The sequence below is a fragment of the Astatotilapia calliptera genome, chromosome 2 (genome assembly GCF_964374335.1).
Source record: "Astatotilapia calliptera chromosome 2, fAstCal68.1, whole genome shotgun sequence".
In the NCBI taxonomy this organism is placed as follows: domain Eukaryota; kingdom Metazoa; phylum Chordata; class Actinopteri; order Cichliformes; family Cichlidae; genus Astatotilapia; species Astatotilapia calliptera.
In genome coordinates this window covers 2,366,134-2,385,620 of record NC_137423.1, presented here as the reverse complement: position 1 = coordinate 2,385,620, position 19,487 = coordinate 2,366,134, and the positions used below count along the sequence as shown (strand labels likewise).

General features: G+C 49.6%; 1 protein-coding gene across 2 annotated transcripts in view; it reads right to left on the bottom strand.

Annotated features, from left to right (window-relative positions):
* LOC145432274 (NACHT, LRR and PYD domains-containing protein 3-like) overlaps window positions 1-19,487 on the bottom strand; it is a 75,425-nt gene that overhangs the window by 12,629 nt on the left and 43,309 nt on the right. The window contains exon 7 of one of the 2 annotated variants that reach the window (XM_080309010.1): window positions 13,452-13,625. The exons of the other annotated variant lie outside the window; for it this stretch is intronic. Coding sequence (XP_080165136.1) covers window positions 13,452-13,625 — 174 coding nt within the window. The remainder of the gene's footprint in view (window positions 1-13,451; window positions 13,626-19,487) is intronic. 2 annotated transcript variants of the gene reach the window in all.

Genomic DNA, 19,487 nt, shown 5'->3' with positions numbered 1-19,487 from the left:
GCTTCAAACAAACACAACAAGAGAAAAAACTCTGAATGTTTCACAAATAGATGGTAAATGGCCTGTATTTATATAGCGCTTTTCTAGTCCCTAAGGACCCCAAAGCGCTTTACACAACCAGTCATCCACCCATTCACACACACAGTCACACACTGGTGATGGCGAGCTACATTGTAGCCACAGCCACCCTGGGGCGCACTGACAGAGGCGAGGCTGCCGGACACTGGCGCCACCGGGCCCTCTGACCACCACCAGTAGGCAACGGGTGAAGTGTCTTGCCCAAGGACACAACGACCGAGACTGTCCAAGCCAGGGCTCGAACCGGCAACCTTCTGATTACTCCCAACTCTTGAGCCACGATCGCCAATAGAGTCATACATTTACCATAAACATATGAAAAATGGTCTAGTTTTACTGTGCGAAACAAAAAAACTGAACAGGAAACATCAGAGTCCAAAACAAACAAACAAACAAAAAAAACTACCAGTTCAGGAGGCTGACAGTAGGACTGTGGTGAAGGCTGTACAGTAAAGCTAGACAAAAAAGCTGAAACTGTAAAGCTGTGAGTGAAAGAGCTTCAGTGTCTTTAACGTTACAGATAACTTTCTTATTTCCACACTGATGAAAGCATCATGGTTTTGTTTCATGCTGCATTTATTGAGTCACACTGTGAAACTGTGCTGAACCACAGCTGAACCAGCATACCTGTACAGCAGACACTTACAGCACTTGGCTGCTTCCATTGGACCCTCTGCACAGAGCTTCAGTTTCCTCTTCTGGTCCCAAAGTGCAGAACAACAAGGTTTCAAACAGCTTCGTTCCAGCAGCATCAGCCACAGAAATGCAGAGAGAATCCTTTGGTTGTGTTGTATGATGCTGTTTGCATATCTGGTCTGTGTTGCTTTGTAAAGATGGATCATCTACTGCAGCTCCAGATAAATAAGCTGGACCTGAATCTGGTAGCTTCACTTATAAGACACTTGTGATGGGAACATGTGAGAAATTTTGTGCAGACAAGTGTGGATTTTGAGTCTGGGACGAGTTCTCGACAGTCTTTGTGGAGATCCACATTCTGCATACTGCCTGTGAGAAGCTGGAGACACTTCTTCTCCAAATCCACTGAGCAGCTTCTCGCGGTGGTATTAGCTTCATGTGTGCATGTTAGCATTAAGCCCAGCAGGTCAGCTGATCTGTGGACAGCACCAGCATCTTTAACTAAGTTTGAGAGGTGAGCAGTCTTTGGGAGCCTTTACTGTCTGATAGTGATGTTTAAACGATGGCTCAGAGCAGAATTTGTTTTGCTTTTCTTCTATTATTTTGTGTAGCTTCTGCTTCACAGGTATTCTCTGAGATGTTCTCTGAAATGTTTCCCACTGTTGAACAAACTTTCACAGTTGCTTCATAAAAGAGATCTCCTGTGGAGTCCATCTGTGCACACACAATACTGCCAAACTCATCTCATGCTGAACGCACACACTTTGTAGGAATCATCTGTACTTTGACTGTTTCTCAGGTCAGCTTCAGGTAAGCCATTTAGCATTTCTCCAGTCAGAGTCACAGAGCGTCACATGACGTCACACAAGCTGATTGGTCAGCTGCAGTGATGGTGGTGGAGCAGCATTATTGATGATGCTGTAGAACAACAGGAACACGGGGATATCAGACTGTTAGTGGGTTTAGTCATTCCTGCTGCACTGTCTGTCTTTCTTATTGAAGTGACCTGCTGAGAGCTCACACTGTTCTCTGTAGAAATTATGTCAGTCTGACTCGACACATGTTTGGAGGCATGTTTGATGTTTGCTCTTCTGGAAACTCTCAGTATCAAATATGGAATATGCAAAGGAATGGAGACAGGCTTCAGTCTTTATGGACCTGTTTCTGTAGATGCCACCATCAGTCTACATGTTTGTACATCAGCTTATGAAATCCTGTCTGCTGTTGAAGTCTTTATTTATTACTCTTCACCTGCTTCACTGTCACTGTGTGGGCGGAGTTGCCTGAGCCCCAGCCACACACACAGCTCCTCTCTGGAGTTAAACTTCTGGTTCATCTCCGCCTCTTTTCTTCATCCTCCATCTCTTTTCTCTTCTTCAGTGTTCTGCAGCCATGAAGCCTCACAGCTGTTAACACACCCATACCTACGGTGGCCCCTAGACACAAAGCACGTACAAACTCCAAAGCACATGCAAACTCCAAAACACGTACAAACTCCAAAACACTTGCAAACTCAAAAACACTTGCAAACTCCAAAACACAACGGAAGTGCTCCAGGACGCTAGGGGCAGTGTTGAGCTCGATTTGCAAAATAAACGGCAAGTTTGTCTGTATGGGACAGTCTAGTCTCCGTCGCACTTCCCAGGTTGCCTAGCAACCGTGATACTAACCGCTGGAAACGTGTCATACAACTTGGTTTGACAGAAATGAAGGAGAACATATTTTGTTCATTTGTTTGTTTGTTTCTACAAGAGCTTTGTGTGATTTGATAAGTATCTGAGGCTGAGACCACAGGACAGTAAAACATGATTTTTGGGCTTCATTTCTGTACTGAACAGTTATTTCAAGATTAATTAGTAAATAAGAATTAGCTGATGTTGTTCATGAGACTAAAGTCATATCACTTTGGTAATGTAAATATAATATGGCCAATATTATAGTTATTATATTAATCATTATTAGCTATTACAGCAGTGAACATGAACTCTGTGTCAAATACTGAGCTTCAGTACAGATTCAAGTTGCAGTTATTTATATGTCTTATCACCTTAAATCTTCACTCAAAGACAAGTATCTTTGACAGTGCATATATAGGTTAGAGCTGGGCGATATGAGATTTTTTCATATCACGATATGTTTTTTTCATTTCAGGTGATAACGATATCTATCACGATATAAGCCAAATAACTATATTTGTAAGATTTAAATGTGCCGTTGCTCACAAGTAAAATGTGAAATAATCAGCAGCTTGTTTTTAAATATTTATTTCCCATAATAAGTTCAACAGGGTAGATGTACTTAAGGAACATGAGACTTTTTCAGATAAATAAAGGCAAATATTGCAAACTACACAAAAGGCAGCCGCTTAAGTTTCAAAATAGAACAAATGAAACAGACTAAATTGTCAATTCCACTTAGAAACAAAATATTAATTCTAAAAATAAATCTTAGTTTGTTTTACAGAAGAACAGACAAAACTGACTAACTTTTGTCAATATCAAATAAACTGAGAACTAAAAGGAAATTCTCAATCTCTCCTTGTTGTATAGCTGAGCTTTTCAAACAGTTTTAACAGTTACTTTAGTCTGACAAAAGCCGAATGACGAATTAGCGCTTCCAGTCAGAGACTGAGGCTACGTCCACACGTACACGGGTGTTTTTGAAAACTGAGATTTTCCGTTTTCGTTTTAAAAAATAATCCCGTCCACACATAAAGGCAGAAATGAAGGAAAACGCTGCTATGAACATGCCAAAGCAGCAGGTGGCGCTAGATTCCTAACCGTGCAGAAATGTTGGCCAATCAGAAGTCTAGAAGCCTCGGTGGGAAAAAGTAAACAAAGCTGGGGCATAGAAGCAGAACCGAGTCGTATGTGTGGACGGACAGTAACTGTGTGTATGTGTAAGCATTTAAACACTGCAGAGAGTAGAATTAACAGTATTGTAGAAATTCATTTCACCGAAACAATAACGTGGCGCACAGTGTGACGCATGCACCAGTTTATTGTATTTCCAGACTTGCTTTCGGCACAATTTACAGTGCACGCTACTCTGTTTTTTGTCAGACTTGAAATAGCCGAAATACCTTCACACTACGGAACTTCTTTGGCTCTTCCGTTCGACAATCTCTCCGGCGTTGGAACCATCATCTGTTTTCTCTTCGGTCACGCTCGGTTGATTTTTCTAGTCGGCACACTCATTTCCTCCATTACGCGCTGGCTCCATTACCCGCTGGCTGCTTCCCAAACAAACACACGTGCGGCTTGGCACTTGTGCTGTACGTAACAAGTCACGCGACGTGACGCTGCGGCTGTGATTGGTTCGGCTCTGCGCTACTTAATTTGGATCGGCTGACCTTTTTTTTTTTTTTTTTTTTAAGAGGACAAGAGCGGCGAGGTCTATCGCGATAGCTTAATTTCTCTATCGAGTAAAAGTTATATCGCGATACATATCGTTATCGTTCTATCGCCCAGCTCTAATATAGGTGTATCATATATAAGAGACAAATGTTGTTCCTTCAGTATGTTGGCATTACTAAATTTGGCTCATTGCTTACATATATTTATAAAAAGAAAATGTACAAGCTGTGATAACTGTGTCTGATAGAATGAAGAGTAGACTGATATATGAAATATTCCTTTATTGGGTGAGAAAATCAGACCATGTCATAACTGCTTTAAGTCATACAGAATAGATATCAGAGCCTTAAACAGGCTGACTTCTGCTAAATGGGTCAAACTGGGCAGAAAGTCTACAAACACATAACATCCTTATAGAATATGATGTAACACTATAGATCAACTTACCTCAGAATATATAAAGCATATAAACAATTACAGCAATATGATGCAACAAACACAGCAGCTACTGATCCAAAATACTCAAAGCTTCATAGAACTGGAACAAACATTTATTTTTAGGTCCATTCTGCTGCTGATACATACAGTGGGGCAAAAAAGTATTTAGTCAGCCACCGATTGTGCAAGTTCCCCCACCTAAAATGATGACAGAGGTCAGTAATTTGCACCAGAGGTACACTTCAACTGTGAGAGACAGAATGTGAAAAAAAATCCATGAATCCACATGGTAGGATTTGTAAAGAATTTATTCGTAAATCAGGGTGGAAAATAAGTATTTGGTCAATAACAAAAATACAACTCAATACTTTGTAACATAACCTTTGTTGGCAATAACAGAGGTCAAACGTTTACTATAGGTCTTTACCAGGTTTGCACACACAGTAGCTGGTATTTTGGCCCATTCCTCCATGCAGATCTTCTCGAGAGCAGTGATGTTTTGGGGCTGTCGCCGAGCAACACGGACTTTCAACTCCCGCCACAGATTTTCTATGGGGTTGAGGTCTGGAGACTGGCTAGGCCACTCCAGGACTTTCAAATGCTTCTTACGGAGCCACTCCTTTGTTGCCCGGGTGGTGTGTTTTGGATCATTGTCATGTTGGAAGACCCAGCCTCGTTTCATCTTCAAAGTTCTCACTGATGGAAGGAGGTTTTGGCTCAAAATCTCACGATACATGGCCCCATTCATTCTGTCCTTAACACGGATCAGTCGTCCTGTCCCCTTGGCAGAAAAACAGCCCCATAGCATGATGTTTCCACCCCCATGCTTCACAGTAGGTATGGTGTTCTTGGGATGCAACTCAGTGTTCTTCTTCCTCCAAACACGACGAGTTGAGTTTATACCAAAAAGTTCTACTTTGGTTTCATCTGACCACATGACATTCTCCCAATCCTCTGCTGTATCATCCATGTGCTCTCTGGCAAACTTCAGACGGGCCTGGACATGCACTGGCTTCAGCAGCGGAACACGTCTGGCACTGCGGGATTTGATTCCCTGCCGTTGTAGTGTGTTACTGATGGTGACCTTTGTTACTTTGGTCCCAGCTCTCTGCAGGTCATTCACCAGGTCCCCCCGTGTGGTTCTGGGATCTTTGCTCACCGTTCTCATGATCATTTTGACCCCACGGGATGAGATCTTGCGTGGAGCCCCAGATCGAGGGAGATTATCAGTGGTCTTGTATGTCTTCCATTTTCTGAGGTAACAAGTGGGAGACAGAAAAGCTTCTCACAGAAGACGTTACAGGTCTGTGAGAGCCAGAGATTTTCCTTGTTTGAGGTGACCAAATACTTATTTTCTACCCTGATTTACGAATAAATTCTTTACAAATCCTACCATGTGGATTCATGGATTTTTTTTCACATTCTGTCTCTCACAGTTGAAGTGTACCTCTGGTGCAAATTACTGACCTCTGTCATCATTTTAAGTGGGGGAACTTGCACAATCGGTGGCTGACTAAATACTTTTTTGCCACACTGTACTTTAGGTTTCTGAATATTACACTTGTTGCTGCCTTTCACAGTGTGTAACTTGAAGGCTGTGGCGGAGGCGTGGCCCCGGGCGCAGCTGCAGGGGAGGAGTGGAGCGGAAGGCTCATCAGGGCGGCGCTGCGAGGCCGGTAAGAACAGCTGATGTTGTTTATGGACTGATGATGGTCTCCCTCCGCTGTGTTTATAGTGAGACGAGGAGGAGCGGCCAGAGAGAGATCAGCTGGGCTCGTGAGCTGTCAGACTGTGTGACTGAGTCAGCTGTCAAAACAACAAACACTTGAATAAATGTGGAAGTTGGCTGTACCTACCTGTGTGTGCGTGTGTCTGTGCCTGGTGTATTCCACAAGTGGTGCCGAAACCCAGGAAAGTGCCGGTGGGGAAATGTCCGACCCACAGGCCGCGCCACCCGCCCAGCCTCTGCAATTCTTGGCGCAGATGCTGGCGGAGATGGCGACGATGAGCCGGGATCAGGCGGCCGACCAGCGTGCCCACCTGGCCGCGCTGCGGGAGCAGACGGACCGGCAGACGCAAGTTCTGGAGCGGCTGGTCGGGGCCGCTGCCACGCCGAAGCCCTCGCCACTGTCGGTGGCGGTGCCCCGGATGGGGGACGGGGACGACCCACAGGTTTTTTTGGAGACCTTCCGTGCCACGGCGGAGGCTTGCCAATGGCCGCGGGAGGAGTGGGCTCCGCGGCTGCTCCCCCTGCTGTCCGGGGAGGCACAAACAGCGGCCCTGAGTCTGCCTCCGGCGTCGAGGAGCAGCTTCGCGGACGTGAGCCGGGCGGTGGTGGACAGGCTAGGGCTCACCGCCGAAGACCACCGCCAGCGGTTCCGGGCCTGTCGGCTGGCTACAACGGACCGACCATTCGCCTGGGCCCGGCAGCTGCGCGACGCGGCGGTACGCTGGCTGCAACCGGGAACATCGGAGGGGGAGACGAAGCTGGTGGACAAGGTGGTGCTGGAGCAGTTCACGGAGGGATTGCCAGCGGAGACGGCGAGATGGGTCCGGTGCCACCGGCCCGCAAGCTTGGAGGTAGCGGTGACGCTGGCGGAGGACCACCTTGCCGCTGGAGCAGGGGAACCCGGGGACACCGGACGGAGGCCGAACAAACAGGCCCCGGTGCCGGCCCCGAGGCGCCGTGTGCCGGCACCAGGGCAGGCAGAGCGGCTGCCGGCGCTGAGCCCCACTAACCCTTTCGCGGCGTTGGTGCCGTCCAGGGCAGCCGAGCCAAGTGGAGCCGCCCCCGAGCCACGGAGAGCAGCACAGACGCCGGGGCCGGAGTGTTGGAAGTGCGGGCAGCCGGGGCACCTGAGGAGGGATTGTCCGCTTATGGAAGTGGGGCAGGTGTTTCGTGTTGCTGGCGCCCCAGCACCCTCCCCCGGTCCAGGAGGGACATACAGTATTCCGGTAAGGACTCGAGGGGGTATACGCCAGGCGTTGGTGGACACGGGCTGCACGCAGACCCTCGTACACCAAAGCTTGGTTCGCCCCGGGGCATTGCTGGAGGCAGAATGGGTGGAGGTGAGGTGTGTGCATGGTGACGTTCACAGGTATCCCATAGTGCCGCTGTTATTAAAGTATAAAGGCAAAACGCATAGAGTAACGGCGGCGGTTAGCCCGCGCCTGTCGCACCCCCTGATTCTGGGTACCAATTGGCCGGGGTTTCATCAGCTACTGGGACAGTACGCGGGGGTGCGATCACGACCGGAAGCGGGGTGTAGCGTGTGCGCGGCGTTCAGCGGTGACGCGGGGTCGTCCGACACTGACTCCGGGGGGGAGGAGCAGGCGGGTCCCTCACGGGACGTCCCGCCGGCCCCGGAAGTGTCCCCCATGGGTGATTTCCCACTGGAGCAGTCTCGTGACGGCACCCTACGCTCAGCCTTTGACCAAGTGATGGCTATTGATGGTCACGTGGTGCGCCCTGAGGCCGCGCAGACCTACCCGCGTTTCGTCTTATTAAACGACCGATTATATCGAGTGAGTCGTGACACTCAGACAGAGGAAACACGCACCCAGTTGTTGGTGCCGCAGGGCCGCCGGGAAACGCTTTTCCAGGCGGCCCACTATAACCCCATGGCAGGGCATATGGGCTATGAGAAAACTCTGGAGCGAATAACGGCCCGATTTTATTGGCCGGGCATCCGAGCAGATGTGCGCCGCTGGTGCGCGTCCTGCCCGGACTGCCAACTTGTTAACCAGCCGGCCATACCGAAGGCGCCGCTGCGCCCTCTCCCCCTCATTGAGGTCCCGTTTGAGCGCATCGGCATGGACCTCATCGGGCCGTTTCACCGGAGTGCACGCGGCTACCGCTTTGTGTTAGTCTTGGTGGATTACGCAACGCGGTACCCGGAAGCAGTTCCGCTGCGCACCATCTCTGCAAAGAGTGTGGCGCAGGCACTGTTTCAGGTCATCTCCCGAGTCGGAATCCCGAAAGAGATACTGACTGACCAGGGCACGTCGTTTATGTCTCGTACACTGCGGGAACTGTACGAATTACTGGGCATTAAATCTATTCGGACCAGCGTCTACCACCCTCAGACTGACGGGCTGGTGGAGCGGCTGAATAAGACTTTAAAGTCCATGATTCGGAAGTTCATTAACGAGGATGAACGCAATTGGGATCACTGGCTAGACCCTCTGTTATTCGCAGTGCGGGAGGTGCCCCAGGCCTCCACGGGATTTTCTCCCTTTGAACTGCTGTTCGGCAGGAGGCCACGTGGGGTGCTCGACCTGATTAAAGAAAGCTGGGAGGACGGTCCGAGCCCCGCCAAAAATGAGATTCAGTACGTGTTGGACCTGAGAGCAAAACTCCACACTTTGGGGAGGTTGTCACGGGAGAATTTGCTCCAGGCTCAGCAGCGTCAGCAACGCCTGTATGACAGAGGGGCTAGGCTCAGGCAATTTTCACCGGGAGATAAAGTGCTTGTGTTACTCCCTACTTCCAGCTCGAAGTTGCTCGCCAAGTGGCAAGGACCCTTTGTGGTCACGCGGCGAGTCGGGGACGTGGACTATGAGGTCGCTCGGTCGGACAGGGGAGGAGCCACGCAGATTTATCACCTCAATCTCCTCAAACTGTGGCGAGAGGTTGAAACCGCTTCTCTGGTGAGCTTGGTGAAGGAGAGAGATGAGTTGGGGCCTGAGGTGCCAAATTCTATCATTCCCGCCTCCCTCCCTTGTGATGACCATCTCACACAGGCCCAGAGAGCGGATGTTGTCGCGTTGCAACAGCGTTTTGCGGACGTGTTCTCCCCCCCTGCCCGGCCGGACGTCCCTCATCGAGCACCATTTCGTGACGCAGCCTGGCATGACGGTGCGTTCACGGCCCTACAGGCTCCCGGAGCACAAGTGAAAAATCGTGCAGAGGGAATTGGCGGAAATGCTGAGGATGGGAGTAATAGAAGAGTCGCACAGCGCCTGGTGTAGCCCCATCGTTCTGGTGGCGAAGAAGGATGGGTCTATACGGTTCTGTGTCGACTATCGCAGGGTGAACGAAGTGTCACGCTTTGATGCCTACCCCATGCCTCGGGTCGACGAGCTCCTGGACCGGTTAGGCACGGCCCGCTTTTTCACGACACTGGACTTAACCAAGGGCTATTGGCAGATTCCCTTGTCTGCCGAGGCCAGGGAGAAAACGGCCTTCTCCACTCCGTACGGTTTGTACCAGTTCGTGACACTTCCGTTTGGCCTGTTCGGGGCCCCGGCCACTTTCCAGCGTCTCATGGACCGGGTACTGCGTCCGCACGCAGCGTATGCTGCTGCCTACCTGGATGACGTGATCATCCACAGCGACACCTGGGCGGAGCATGTGCTGCGGGTGGCCGCGGTCCTGGAGTCCCTGAGGGGGGCGGGGCTCACGGCCAATCCGAAGAAGTGCGCAGTTGGACGGAGGGAGGTGCAGTATCTGGGGTACCACCTGGGGGGCGGGCAGGTGCGTCCACAGGTGGAGAAGACGGCGGCTATCGCATCCTGCCCGCGCCCCAGGACGAAAAAGGAGGTGAGACGGTTCTTGGGGTTGGCGGGTTACTATCGTCGCTTTGTGCCGGGGTTTGCGCAGCTAACCAGCCCCCTGACCGATCTCACTCGAAAGGGTGCCCCGGATCTGGTCCAGTGGACGGGGCCGTGCCAGGCGGCGTTTGTGCGGGTGAAAAAGGCTCTCTGTGGGGAGCCGCTGCTTCACACTCCTAACTTTTCCCTCCCTTTTGTTCTGCAGACTGACGCCTCGGACAGAGGGCTGGGAGCCGTTTTGTCCCAGCAGGTAAGGGGGGCCGACCGCCCTGTCCTATACATCAGCCGAAAGCTAGCAGAGCGCGAGCGCCGGTACAGCACCGTGGAGAAGGAGTGCCTGGCCATCCGGTGGGCGGTCGGCTCCCTGCGCTATTACCTCCTGGGACGCTCATTCACCCTCTGTTCGGACCACGCCCCGCTGCAGTGGCTCCACCGCATGAGTGGCCCTTTAAGTTCAAGGTGATCCATAGGCCGGGGGCGCAGATGGCAGTGGCCGATTTCCTCTCTCGCTCGCGGGGGGGGGGAGTTGGCTCGGCCGGACGGCTCCCCGGCCTCGAACGGGCGGTGGGGGTGTGTGGCGGAGGCGTGGCCCCGGGCGCAGCTGCAGGGGAGGAGTGGAGCGGAAGGCTCATCAGGGCGGCGCTGCGAGGCCGGTAAGAACAGCTGATGTTGTTTATGGACTGATGATGGTCTCCCTCCGCTGTGTTTATAGTGAGACGAGGAGGAGCGGCCAGAGAGAGATCAGCTGGGCTCGTGAGCTGTCAGACTGTGTGACTGAGTCAGCTGTCAAAACAACAAACACTTGAATAAATGTGGAAGTTGGCTGTACCTACCTGTGTGTGCGTGTGTCTGTGCCTGGTGTATTCCACAAAGGCCCTGAGTACTTTCTCCCACACTGAAAACACTGCAATGATCAAATTATTTGAACATTACCTAATAAGACTGATTCAGGACAGACAATTAGTTATTTTAAACTTTTCTAGCAGTCCTTCACAAACAGGGAACAGTCTGTCTATTCTCTCCATCTGTCAGCTGCTGCTGGCTCTTCCTCCTCCTCTTCCTCACACACTGCTGAGTTTGTCCTGGTGGATCATCAGGGGTGCAAAGCCTCACAGATGATGTGCAGCAGTGGGTCCCTCAGTCTGTCCTCACTCTGGACACTTGCAGTTGTCACACATGGAAATCAAATGTGTGATAAGCTGCAGGATTCAAACACAAGTGTAACTTATAAACACATGTTCATACTTTTATTACACAATCAGAGAGAAAGAAACAGAGAGAGTGCAGGACAGACAGACAGGTGACAGTCTCAGGTGTACACACTGCTACAAAACAGCACAAAAGAAGCAGGATTTAGTGTTTGTGTTATTACGAAACAAGAAGAGTTCCCAGATGGTGCAGTGGACACATGTGTGACTCCTGTGATTAAAGCATCTTTCTTTCAGCTTAACGAGTGAACCGTCAGCTCGTTCAAACACACGTTAAAGTCCGTTTGGCTGACACCACCGAACAGAGGCAGCAATGTAACATAGCTAACATTAACAGTGCAGTGGATCCTGCTTGTGCCGTGATATTCAGGACTGCAAACCGAGCAGCATCACTGACTTTCAGCTTGTTGTGTTTGTGGATATATGACTGACTTTAATTATCCACAAAATCATCACATTCTCTGTAAGATTAAGGTCGACTATTGAACGGCGTATATTTTAAAGGCTTTAAAACCAAGTTAATGTCACATAACTTTCCCGACATGTGGCCAACAATAATGGTTTAATGTTCTTCATTAAAAAAAATATTTGCGCATAAATAAGTGACATAATATTCAGTACTTACTTCTGAAAGTTTACTCTTCCTCCGCTCCGCTTCCACCGTTTTTTTTTTTTCGGCAAAATTATCCACACCACCACCGCACTATGAAGTCTGGGATATGTTGGGCCATGAAGGCAACACCGACCCATCCTTAAAATTCAGGGAAATTAAGGATGCATTTGAGGGCCGCATTTCGAGCAGCCTTTGAATTGGGAAATCCTTCTCTTGTCGCTGTGACGTAATCCAATCCAATCCAATCCAACTTTATTTATATAGCACTTTTAAAAACAACAAAGTTGACCAAAGTGCTTTCCAATAATAAAACAGAGATAGCAGTTAAAACCATACTTTAAGCATACAATGAAATCAATAAACAAAACAAATATATAATTGAAAAAGAAGATAAAAATAAATCAACATGAGTAGAATAAACAATAAGATATACAATGAATAAGATTAACAAAGTAAAAAGATTAAGAATGACCAACAGCTGACTAAAAACTGACTACAAACTGGCTCTGATAACACTCCTAGAAGGCCTTTGAAAAAAAGTGTGTTTTTAAAAGTGATTTAAACATTTCAAGTGTTGGGGCCAGCCTAATATGGAGGGGCAGTTTGTTCCATAGTTTGGGGGCACAACAGCGAAAGCTCGGTCTCCTCGGTGTTTCAGTCTCGACATGGGGACAGCAAGGAGTGACTGGTCAGATGATCTGAGAGACCTTTGTGGAGTGTATTGGTGTAAAAGGTCTGACAGGTAAGACGGAGCCAGGCCATTTAAGACTTTAAAAGCAAGCAATAAAATTTTAAAATGAATTCTAAAATGGACAGGCAACCAGTGTAAGGAGGCAAGAACAGGGGTAATGTGCTCACGTTTGCAAACTAATCGGCCTTAAAATGCGGCCTTTAAGGCTGCAAACCCCAAATCCGGTCATTGGTACTTCCTGGCTTGTGTAGTTACTAGGTAACAAAAGCTCAACACTGCCCCTAGCGTCCTGGAGCACTTCCGTTGTGTTTTGGAATTTGCATGTGTTTTGGAGTTTGCAAGTGTTTTTTAGTTTGCAAGTGTTTTGGATTTTGCAAGTGTTTTGGAGTTTGTACGTGCTTTGTCTCTAGGGGCCACCGTACATACCTGACCAGCTAGCATTACCCAGCATGCCGTGCAGCAGTGTCAGTTTGTAAGTGTGCAATAACTTCTGCTCCAAACTGTTTGTTTCACAGATTGCTGTGTGCCTTGACCTTTGACCTGCTAAAGACAGTCAGCTGTGGATTATTCATTGTTTTGTCTGATACTTAGAACTGTGAGGAAGAACGGTAATCAGGGTCCCCTCTCTCTGAATTAAGAAAGGTCGGCAGGCTGCTCGGCACCCTGTGGAGGGCCGTGTGTGGGGCACGGGCCATACGTTGAGTATCACTGTTTGAAATGTAAATATTGTTCTGCAACAGTTAATGGACTAAACCAGAGAAGAAGAAAACAGACTTTACCATGAAGATCCTCAGTGTGGATCAGTATAATATCAGTTTAGTGTCAGCACAACTTTCATATCATTTTCATCTCAGTACAACTCAAACATGCTGACTGACCTCAGAGTTTCAAGTCCACATCCTGGACTCTCCAGAAAACCACACAGATGCTTCACTCCTGAATCATGTAGGTTGTTCAGGCTCAGGTCCAGCTCTCTCAGATGGGAGGGGTTGAACTTCAGCACTGCTGCCAGATAATCACAGCTGATCTCTGACAAACCACACCGCTCCAGTCTGTATCAAGAATGAAAGATTAAAGTGTATTAGACAAAGTGTGAGCTTGAAATCATTCAGTGTTTCATCATCTGTTCAGAGCTGAAGAAGGTTCAGAATGTAGAAGTTTAGAAAATGGAAACTCCAAACAGCTGAAGCCAACAGAAAGCAGCTTCAAACAAACACAACAAGGAAAAAAAAATCTCATTGACGTTTTTCTGAATGTTTCACATTAAAGTAATATATTTATCATAGAAACATGAAATTTTTTTAAGTTTTGCTGTGTGAAATAAAAAAACTGAACAAGAAATATCAGAGTCCAAAACAAAACAAACTACCAGTTCAGGATGTCGTGAACTAGCTGTGTGCAGGCAGATGAGCACCCAAATGGAAAACTCACAGAGACAAAAGCTAAACTCAAAATCTCTGCTTTATTGCAGGCTTCACAAAGAAACACAACTAAACTGGGAATGCTAAGCTGAGCACCGAGGGAACACAGAGAAAGGCACACAGGGGGTAAAGTCACAAGGGGAAATCAAATAAGCAACATCTTAATAGAACAACCTAGGAACCATGGCATAAATAAAGAACAAAATACAAAAACACGAAAACTAAGAATGCTAAATGTGCACGTGAGGATGGATCACTGCAGCTCCAGATAAACAAGCTGGACCTGAACCTGGTAGCTTCACTTCGAAGACACTTCGAAGACGGGAACGTGTCAGAAGTTTTGTGCAGACAAGTGTGAATTTAGAGTGTGGGACGAGTTCTCCACAGTCTTTGTGGAGATCCACATTCTGCATACTGCCTGTGAGAAGCTGGAGACACTTCTTCTCCAAATCCACTGAGCAGCTGCTCGTGGTGGTCAAACTCTACTGTGGTCACGAACAGCTGGACGCGTGATGGCCAAGTAGTTCTTCCTGTAAACTTATTTGAGGTGAGCTTGAAGCTGCTGCTTGGGGAGCATGCAAAGCTGGTTATATTACTGGAAATGTTCTGCAGACGAGTCTACGTGCTCACAACAAAAGTTGGTGCAGACGACGCTGTGCCCGCTCCGATGCTGATTGGTTGGAAAGTGGGTGGGAACAGGGAAGAGAGCGACAGCAGTGTTCAGCAAAACATGGAGGATAAAAGAAGAGGAGCAAGAGAAGCTCAGATGGAGCCTGCAGTGGACACTTTTCGTTGTTTTAAGACTCATTTTCACTTCAGCTTCACCAACAACAGCACAAGTAGAGCAGCTTACTGACTGCATGGCTGTGACAGCGCCCCCTGGTGACTGTAAACCTCTACAACATGTAGACGGCCGTCTGCTGTTCATTTCTTTGCCAGCATCACAGGAGCTCTTTATCCTGTTCTTTACTCTCATTGGTTGTTTGTGTGCTTGGTTTTACAACAGTAGTCATTGTGATTGTTCAAAGAAGACAATCAGCTGTGACTAAATGCAACTCCTACAGCAGTGATGGGAATAACTACTACTACTACTAGTTTCTTTTTTTTTTTTCTTTTTTTTTTGTGTCCCGTTTGGATCTTTACCATCAAAATTGTTGTCTTAAGGCCAAGACAGATGCCAAGCGGATTTATTTTACCAAGTGGATCATCATGGCCTTGCCATATTGGTCCATTTGATTGACCTTTATTATAATTATGAATTTATTTTATTTTCAGTTGCTACAAACGGGACAGACATGACTGGGGGATAGGACAGGGAGAAAGAATGAAAGAAAGAGAGGGAGAGAAAGAAAACCAAAGGGGAGAAGAGACGGTGAGAAGGGGGGGAAGAAAGAAAAAAAAACAAACAAACAAAAAAACAAAACACCTGGGTTACCTGTATGGAGAAAAAAAACAGAAGAGAAAGCAAACAACAAAGAGCAACATAATAAAAAAACGGCACCATCACAATAAACTAGCTAGCAGTAGATATCAGTAGATACTAAATAATAAACGATATTGTGCAGCACGCAAGATAGACAGCGCACAATGTGCTTTGAGGCAGCAGCCAAGAAAGCTGTAGTCCGCGTCTGTGAATACCCGTGTGTACACCTGTGTGCATACCTGTGTGGATCAGCGCGCTTGTATTCCAAAGGTTTCTCCATGTAACGATCTGCTAGGGAGTGTGGGGAGCCACAGCCCCGTCCTCCAGGGTATGAAGCAGGTGTGGAGGAGATCAAAACTCCAGACATCCAGAGGCCCCCAGAACACAACAGACCAAGGAAGACCAACAGAGGGGCAGCCGCGCCACTGTCCCAGAAAGAGCTGAGGAGAGTCCCAGATGAGGGCTCACTCAGCAGCCAGGGGGAGTTGCGGTGACGCGCCCGTGAGCTCCGCCGGCAGCCAGCTGTGCCTGAGTGACCGAGCCCCAGGCCGAGAGGCCGGGGGCACCCCACCTCCGAAGTGGCCCGAGCGAGCCCCAGGCTCCAGGCCCCGATAAGCGGCCGGCAAGGAGTGAGCCGGTGTGTACCTGGACGCCCACCCCCAGACACAAAGAACCACCAACGCACCGACACCTGAGGGAGTCCGCCACTGGCAGGGGAAGTGGTGGTGGGTGGAGATAGGCCTCCAAACCTTGGAGGGCCTGAGATGTCCCCAGAGAGGTGGCGCCTGACACCCAACCTGACATATAGACACAGACATACAGGCACACACAGATACAAACATCCATTCCCACCCTCATGCTCTCATATGCACTTACTCCACACTCAACCAACGTGGAGACAGACATAAAGAGACGCTGTACACACGATCACACTCCCCAAGCGTACTTTACGAACCGGGTCTAGGTACCCTTGCCCCTGGAGGGGGGAACTGCACCCAGACCCAGGTGGTGTTACCCTTTTCCCTGCGGTGGGGAGAGGCAGACTGCCCCGACTCCGCAGCAGCAGGGAGGCCCCACACTCCGGACCGCAGTCGGACGGCCAACTCCTCCTCCTAGCCCCCCCGCTCCAGCAGGCCGCAGAGAATGGGGGTGAGAGAAGACTCCAAACCTCCCTCCACCCGCTCATTGTAGTGTTGATGCATGTGTGTTCTAAGGTGCATTTAAAACCCAGGAGGGCATGGAGCTACCTGCCAGAGAGCAGCAGGTAAGCGCATAGTCCCTCCTGCTAGCCCTCAATGTCTACGTGTATTCAAAATTGAGAGGTGGGCAACGACGCCAGGGGTGGGGTGTACACCCTGATGGTAATTTGGACTCCGTGTATCGTGCCCACCCCCAAGATCCTATATGTATGTGTAATGAGAGTGTGAGTAATGTGAATGTCTAAGTTGTGGGATAAAATTGAGGCAGAGGCAGCCAGAAGGGGACGGGGGGGGGGGGGGGGGTAGCCTCCTCTGTACCCTGGTGACATACCCCTACTCCAAGGCCCTGCGTGTGTGGGTGGTTGTGGTGGAGCGGGAAGAGGGAGGCAACTGGAGATGGGGAGGGAAGGAAGGGAGGGGCAAGTGACCCCTCCCTGGGGCCAGCTCCCCCGCTGACCCCAGTAGGCACTCCCATACTCCGCGACCCGCCAGGGAAAGGGGGCCCAGGCCCATCCAGACCAGGGCCCAGCGCAACAGCGCCCCCCGGCCCCACAGAGCCCGGGACAGTCCACCCAACCCCACCACAGAGAAAACTGCACCCACCCCACCATCCATTCATCTTCCAGACTACATGAGACAATAGACGCCCAGGCTGAGATCTTCCTCCACCTCTCCTGTATCTCCCCCTCCTGCAGAGGGAGCTCCTGAGGAGAGGAAAGCTCCTGCAAGGTGTGACAATCTCCCCCACCAGTTGAAGAGCCCCCCAGGCGGCTCGACGCACCGGCGGCACCTTGCGCCAGGGATGGGCCCCCATGCACCCACCCGCCCACAACCCCGGCAACACACAAACCAGGACCCAAGGCCCAGAGGCCCGGCCAGGGCCCCAGCCCAGAGACGGAGCGCCCCCAGAACCTCACGCCCATCCCGGACCCACCCAGGAGCAGAAAGGCTACCAGGTCAGTAACCCATGTCCGTCAGTACAGACCCTCCCCTAGCCCCGCTGCACGCAGCCACGAGGAAGTGGCTACTACTACTAGTTTCAAAGCTCAGGAATCAGCACCCCCCCCCCCCCCCCACACACACACACACACACACACACACACACACGCACATTTTCTTTGAACAACTATTTTTATCTGCTGTGTTTAGGGATGGGTACCGGTGTCCGGTGCCATGATGGCACCAGTTCTGACATAAACGGTAGTAACCAGACCGAAAAGCAGCGCACATTTCGGTGCTTTATTTCGGTGCTTTTTTTTCCTGAGCTGTGATACACTTCTAGCCAATCATTTTACGTTTCCGAGGATAGTAGGCGGGCCCAGGTACGTACGTTCTTTTAGAGCAGAGCTACAGATTAAAAATGCCCAAGGCGAAGCGGTCAAAAGTCTGGCTGTACTTCACAGCAAAATATGCAAACTCAGCAGCAACAAGTGCTTTAAGCTGATACTGTGATACTGTCAAAGGAGGTAACACCTCAAATCCGATGAAACACCTGGCGACCCATAGCGGTTTTTTTTTAAAGCCGAGAAATGCGCCGTATTTCATAGCTTGCTGCGAGACCTCACACCGAGCACATCTACTGCGGGTGGGTTGCCTGTTATGCAATATCCCCCAAAAACCCGAAGAGGAGAGTCCTGGCCCCTAGCCCTGCCAGTGTAGCAGAAATGATGATGGATGATGATGCAGCAGCCGTTCTTCTCTGCGTGAGTCGCTTAATGTTGTTCGAGTGTAATTTACGTTGAGTAGGCTAACCACGTTATTACATTAATGCATGTAAGGTGAACTAGCAAACATCATCATAGCTACATGCAGCTGTCTTCTTGTTTGATGGCAGATACTCCCTTCACCCTGGCTGTTAATATCAACAAAAGATGGCGGCGCGCACAGACGCAGCGGCCCGGAGCTCCTACACTTTTGCACTTTTGGTGGTATTGGGTATTATTTCACACAGTCTGGGGTTACTTCAATACAACAGAGATGATCTACTACAACTAAGCCGTGGAGATCTTCAACTAACATCCGAGTATCTCATCCCCCCAGAGATCGTTAAGCAACCCCCGGGGCTACCCGCAACAGCAAGCCGCAGGAGGAGACGTTGCAAGCGGAGGCAGAAGAGAGGCAGGCGGGGAGGCCTGTGGGCACGGCTAAAGACTAGTCCGTTTAAACCACCACTCCCGACCATATTCCTCTCCAATGCCCGTTCAATCCGTTACAAACTGGATGAAATACGACTGCAGATCGCCACTTGACGGACTTTTAATAACTGTTCGTGCATGATTTTCACTGAAACCTGGCTGGACAGCGCCATTCCCGATGCGGCTATTGATCTAGCAGGCCACACCGCCTATCGAGCCGACAGGTCTGCGGACTCGGGTAAGAAGACCGGCGGGGGGCTGTACATCTATATTAACAACTTTTGGTGCACGAACGTCACGGTAACGGAAAGACTGTGCAGTACAGAGGTAGAACTGTTGGTGTTAAAGTGCCGTCCATTCTATCTCCCTCTGGAATTTTCTGCCGTTTACATCTGCGCTGTTTACATTCCACCAGATGCTAATGCTAAGCTAGCGTTAGCACAATTGAGCAGCAGCATCAATAACAGCCTGGTAGCACACCCGGACAGTGTCTTTATTGCGGCTGGGGATTTTAACCACGCGGACCTGAAATCTGTACTTCACAATTTCCACCGAAATGTGAAGTGTGCTACCAGAGGAGATAGAACGTTGGACCAGGTGTACACCAACATGGCGAATGCATACAGAGCCCAGGCTTATCCCCACCTGGGTCTGTCAGACCATCTCTCCCTTCTGCTACACCCAATATACACACAAAAGATCAAGAGCACTGGGATTACAACCAAAACCGTGAGAA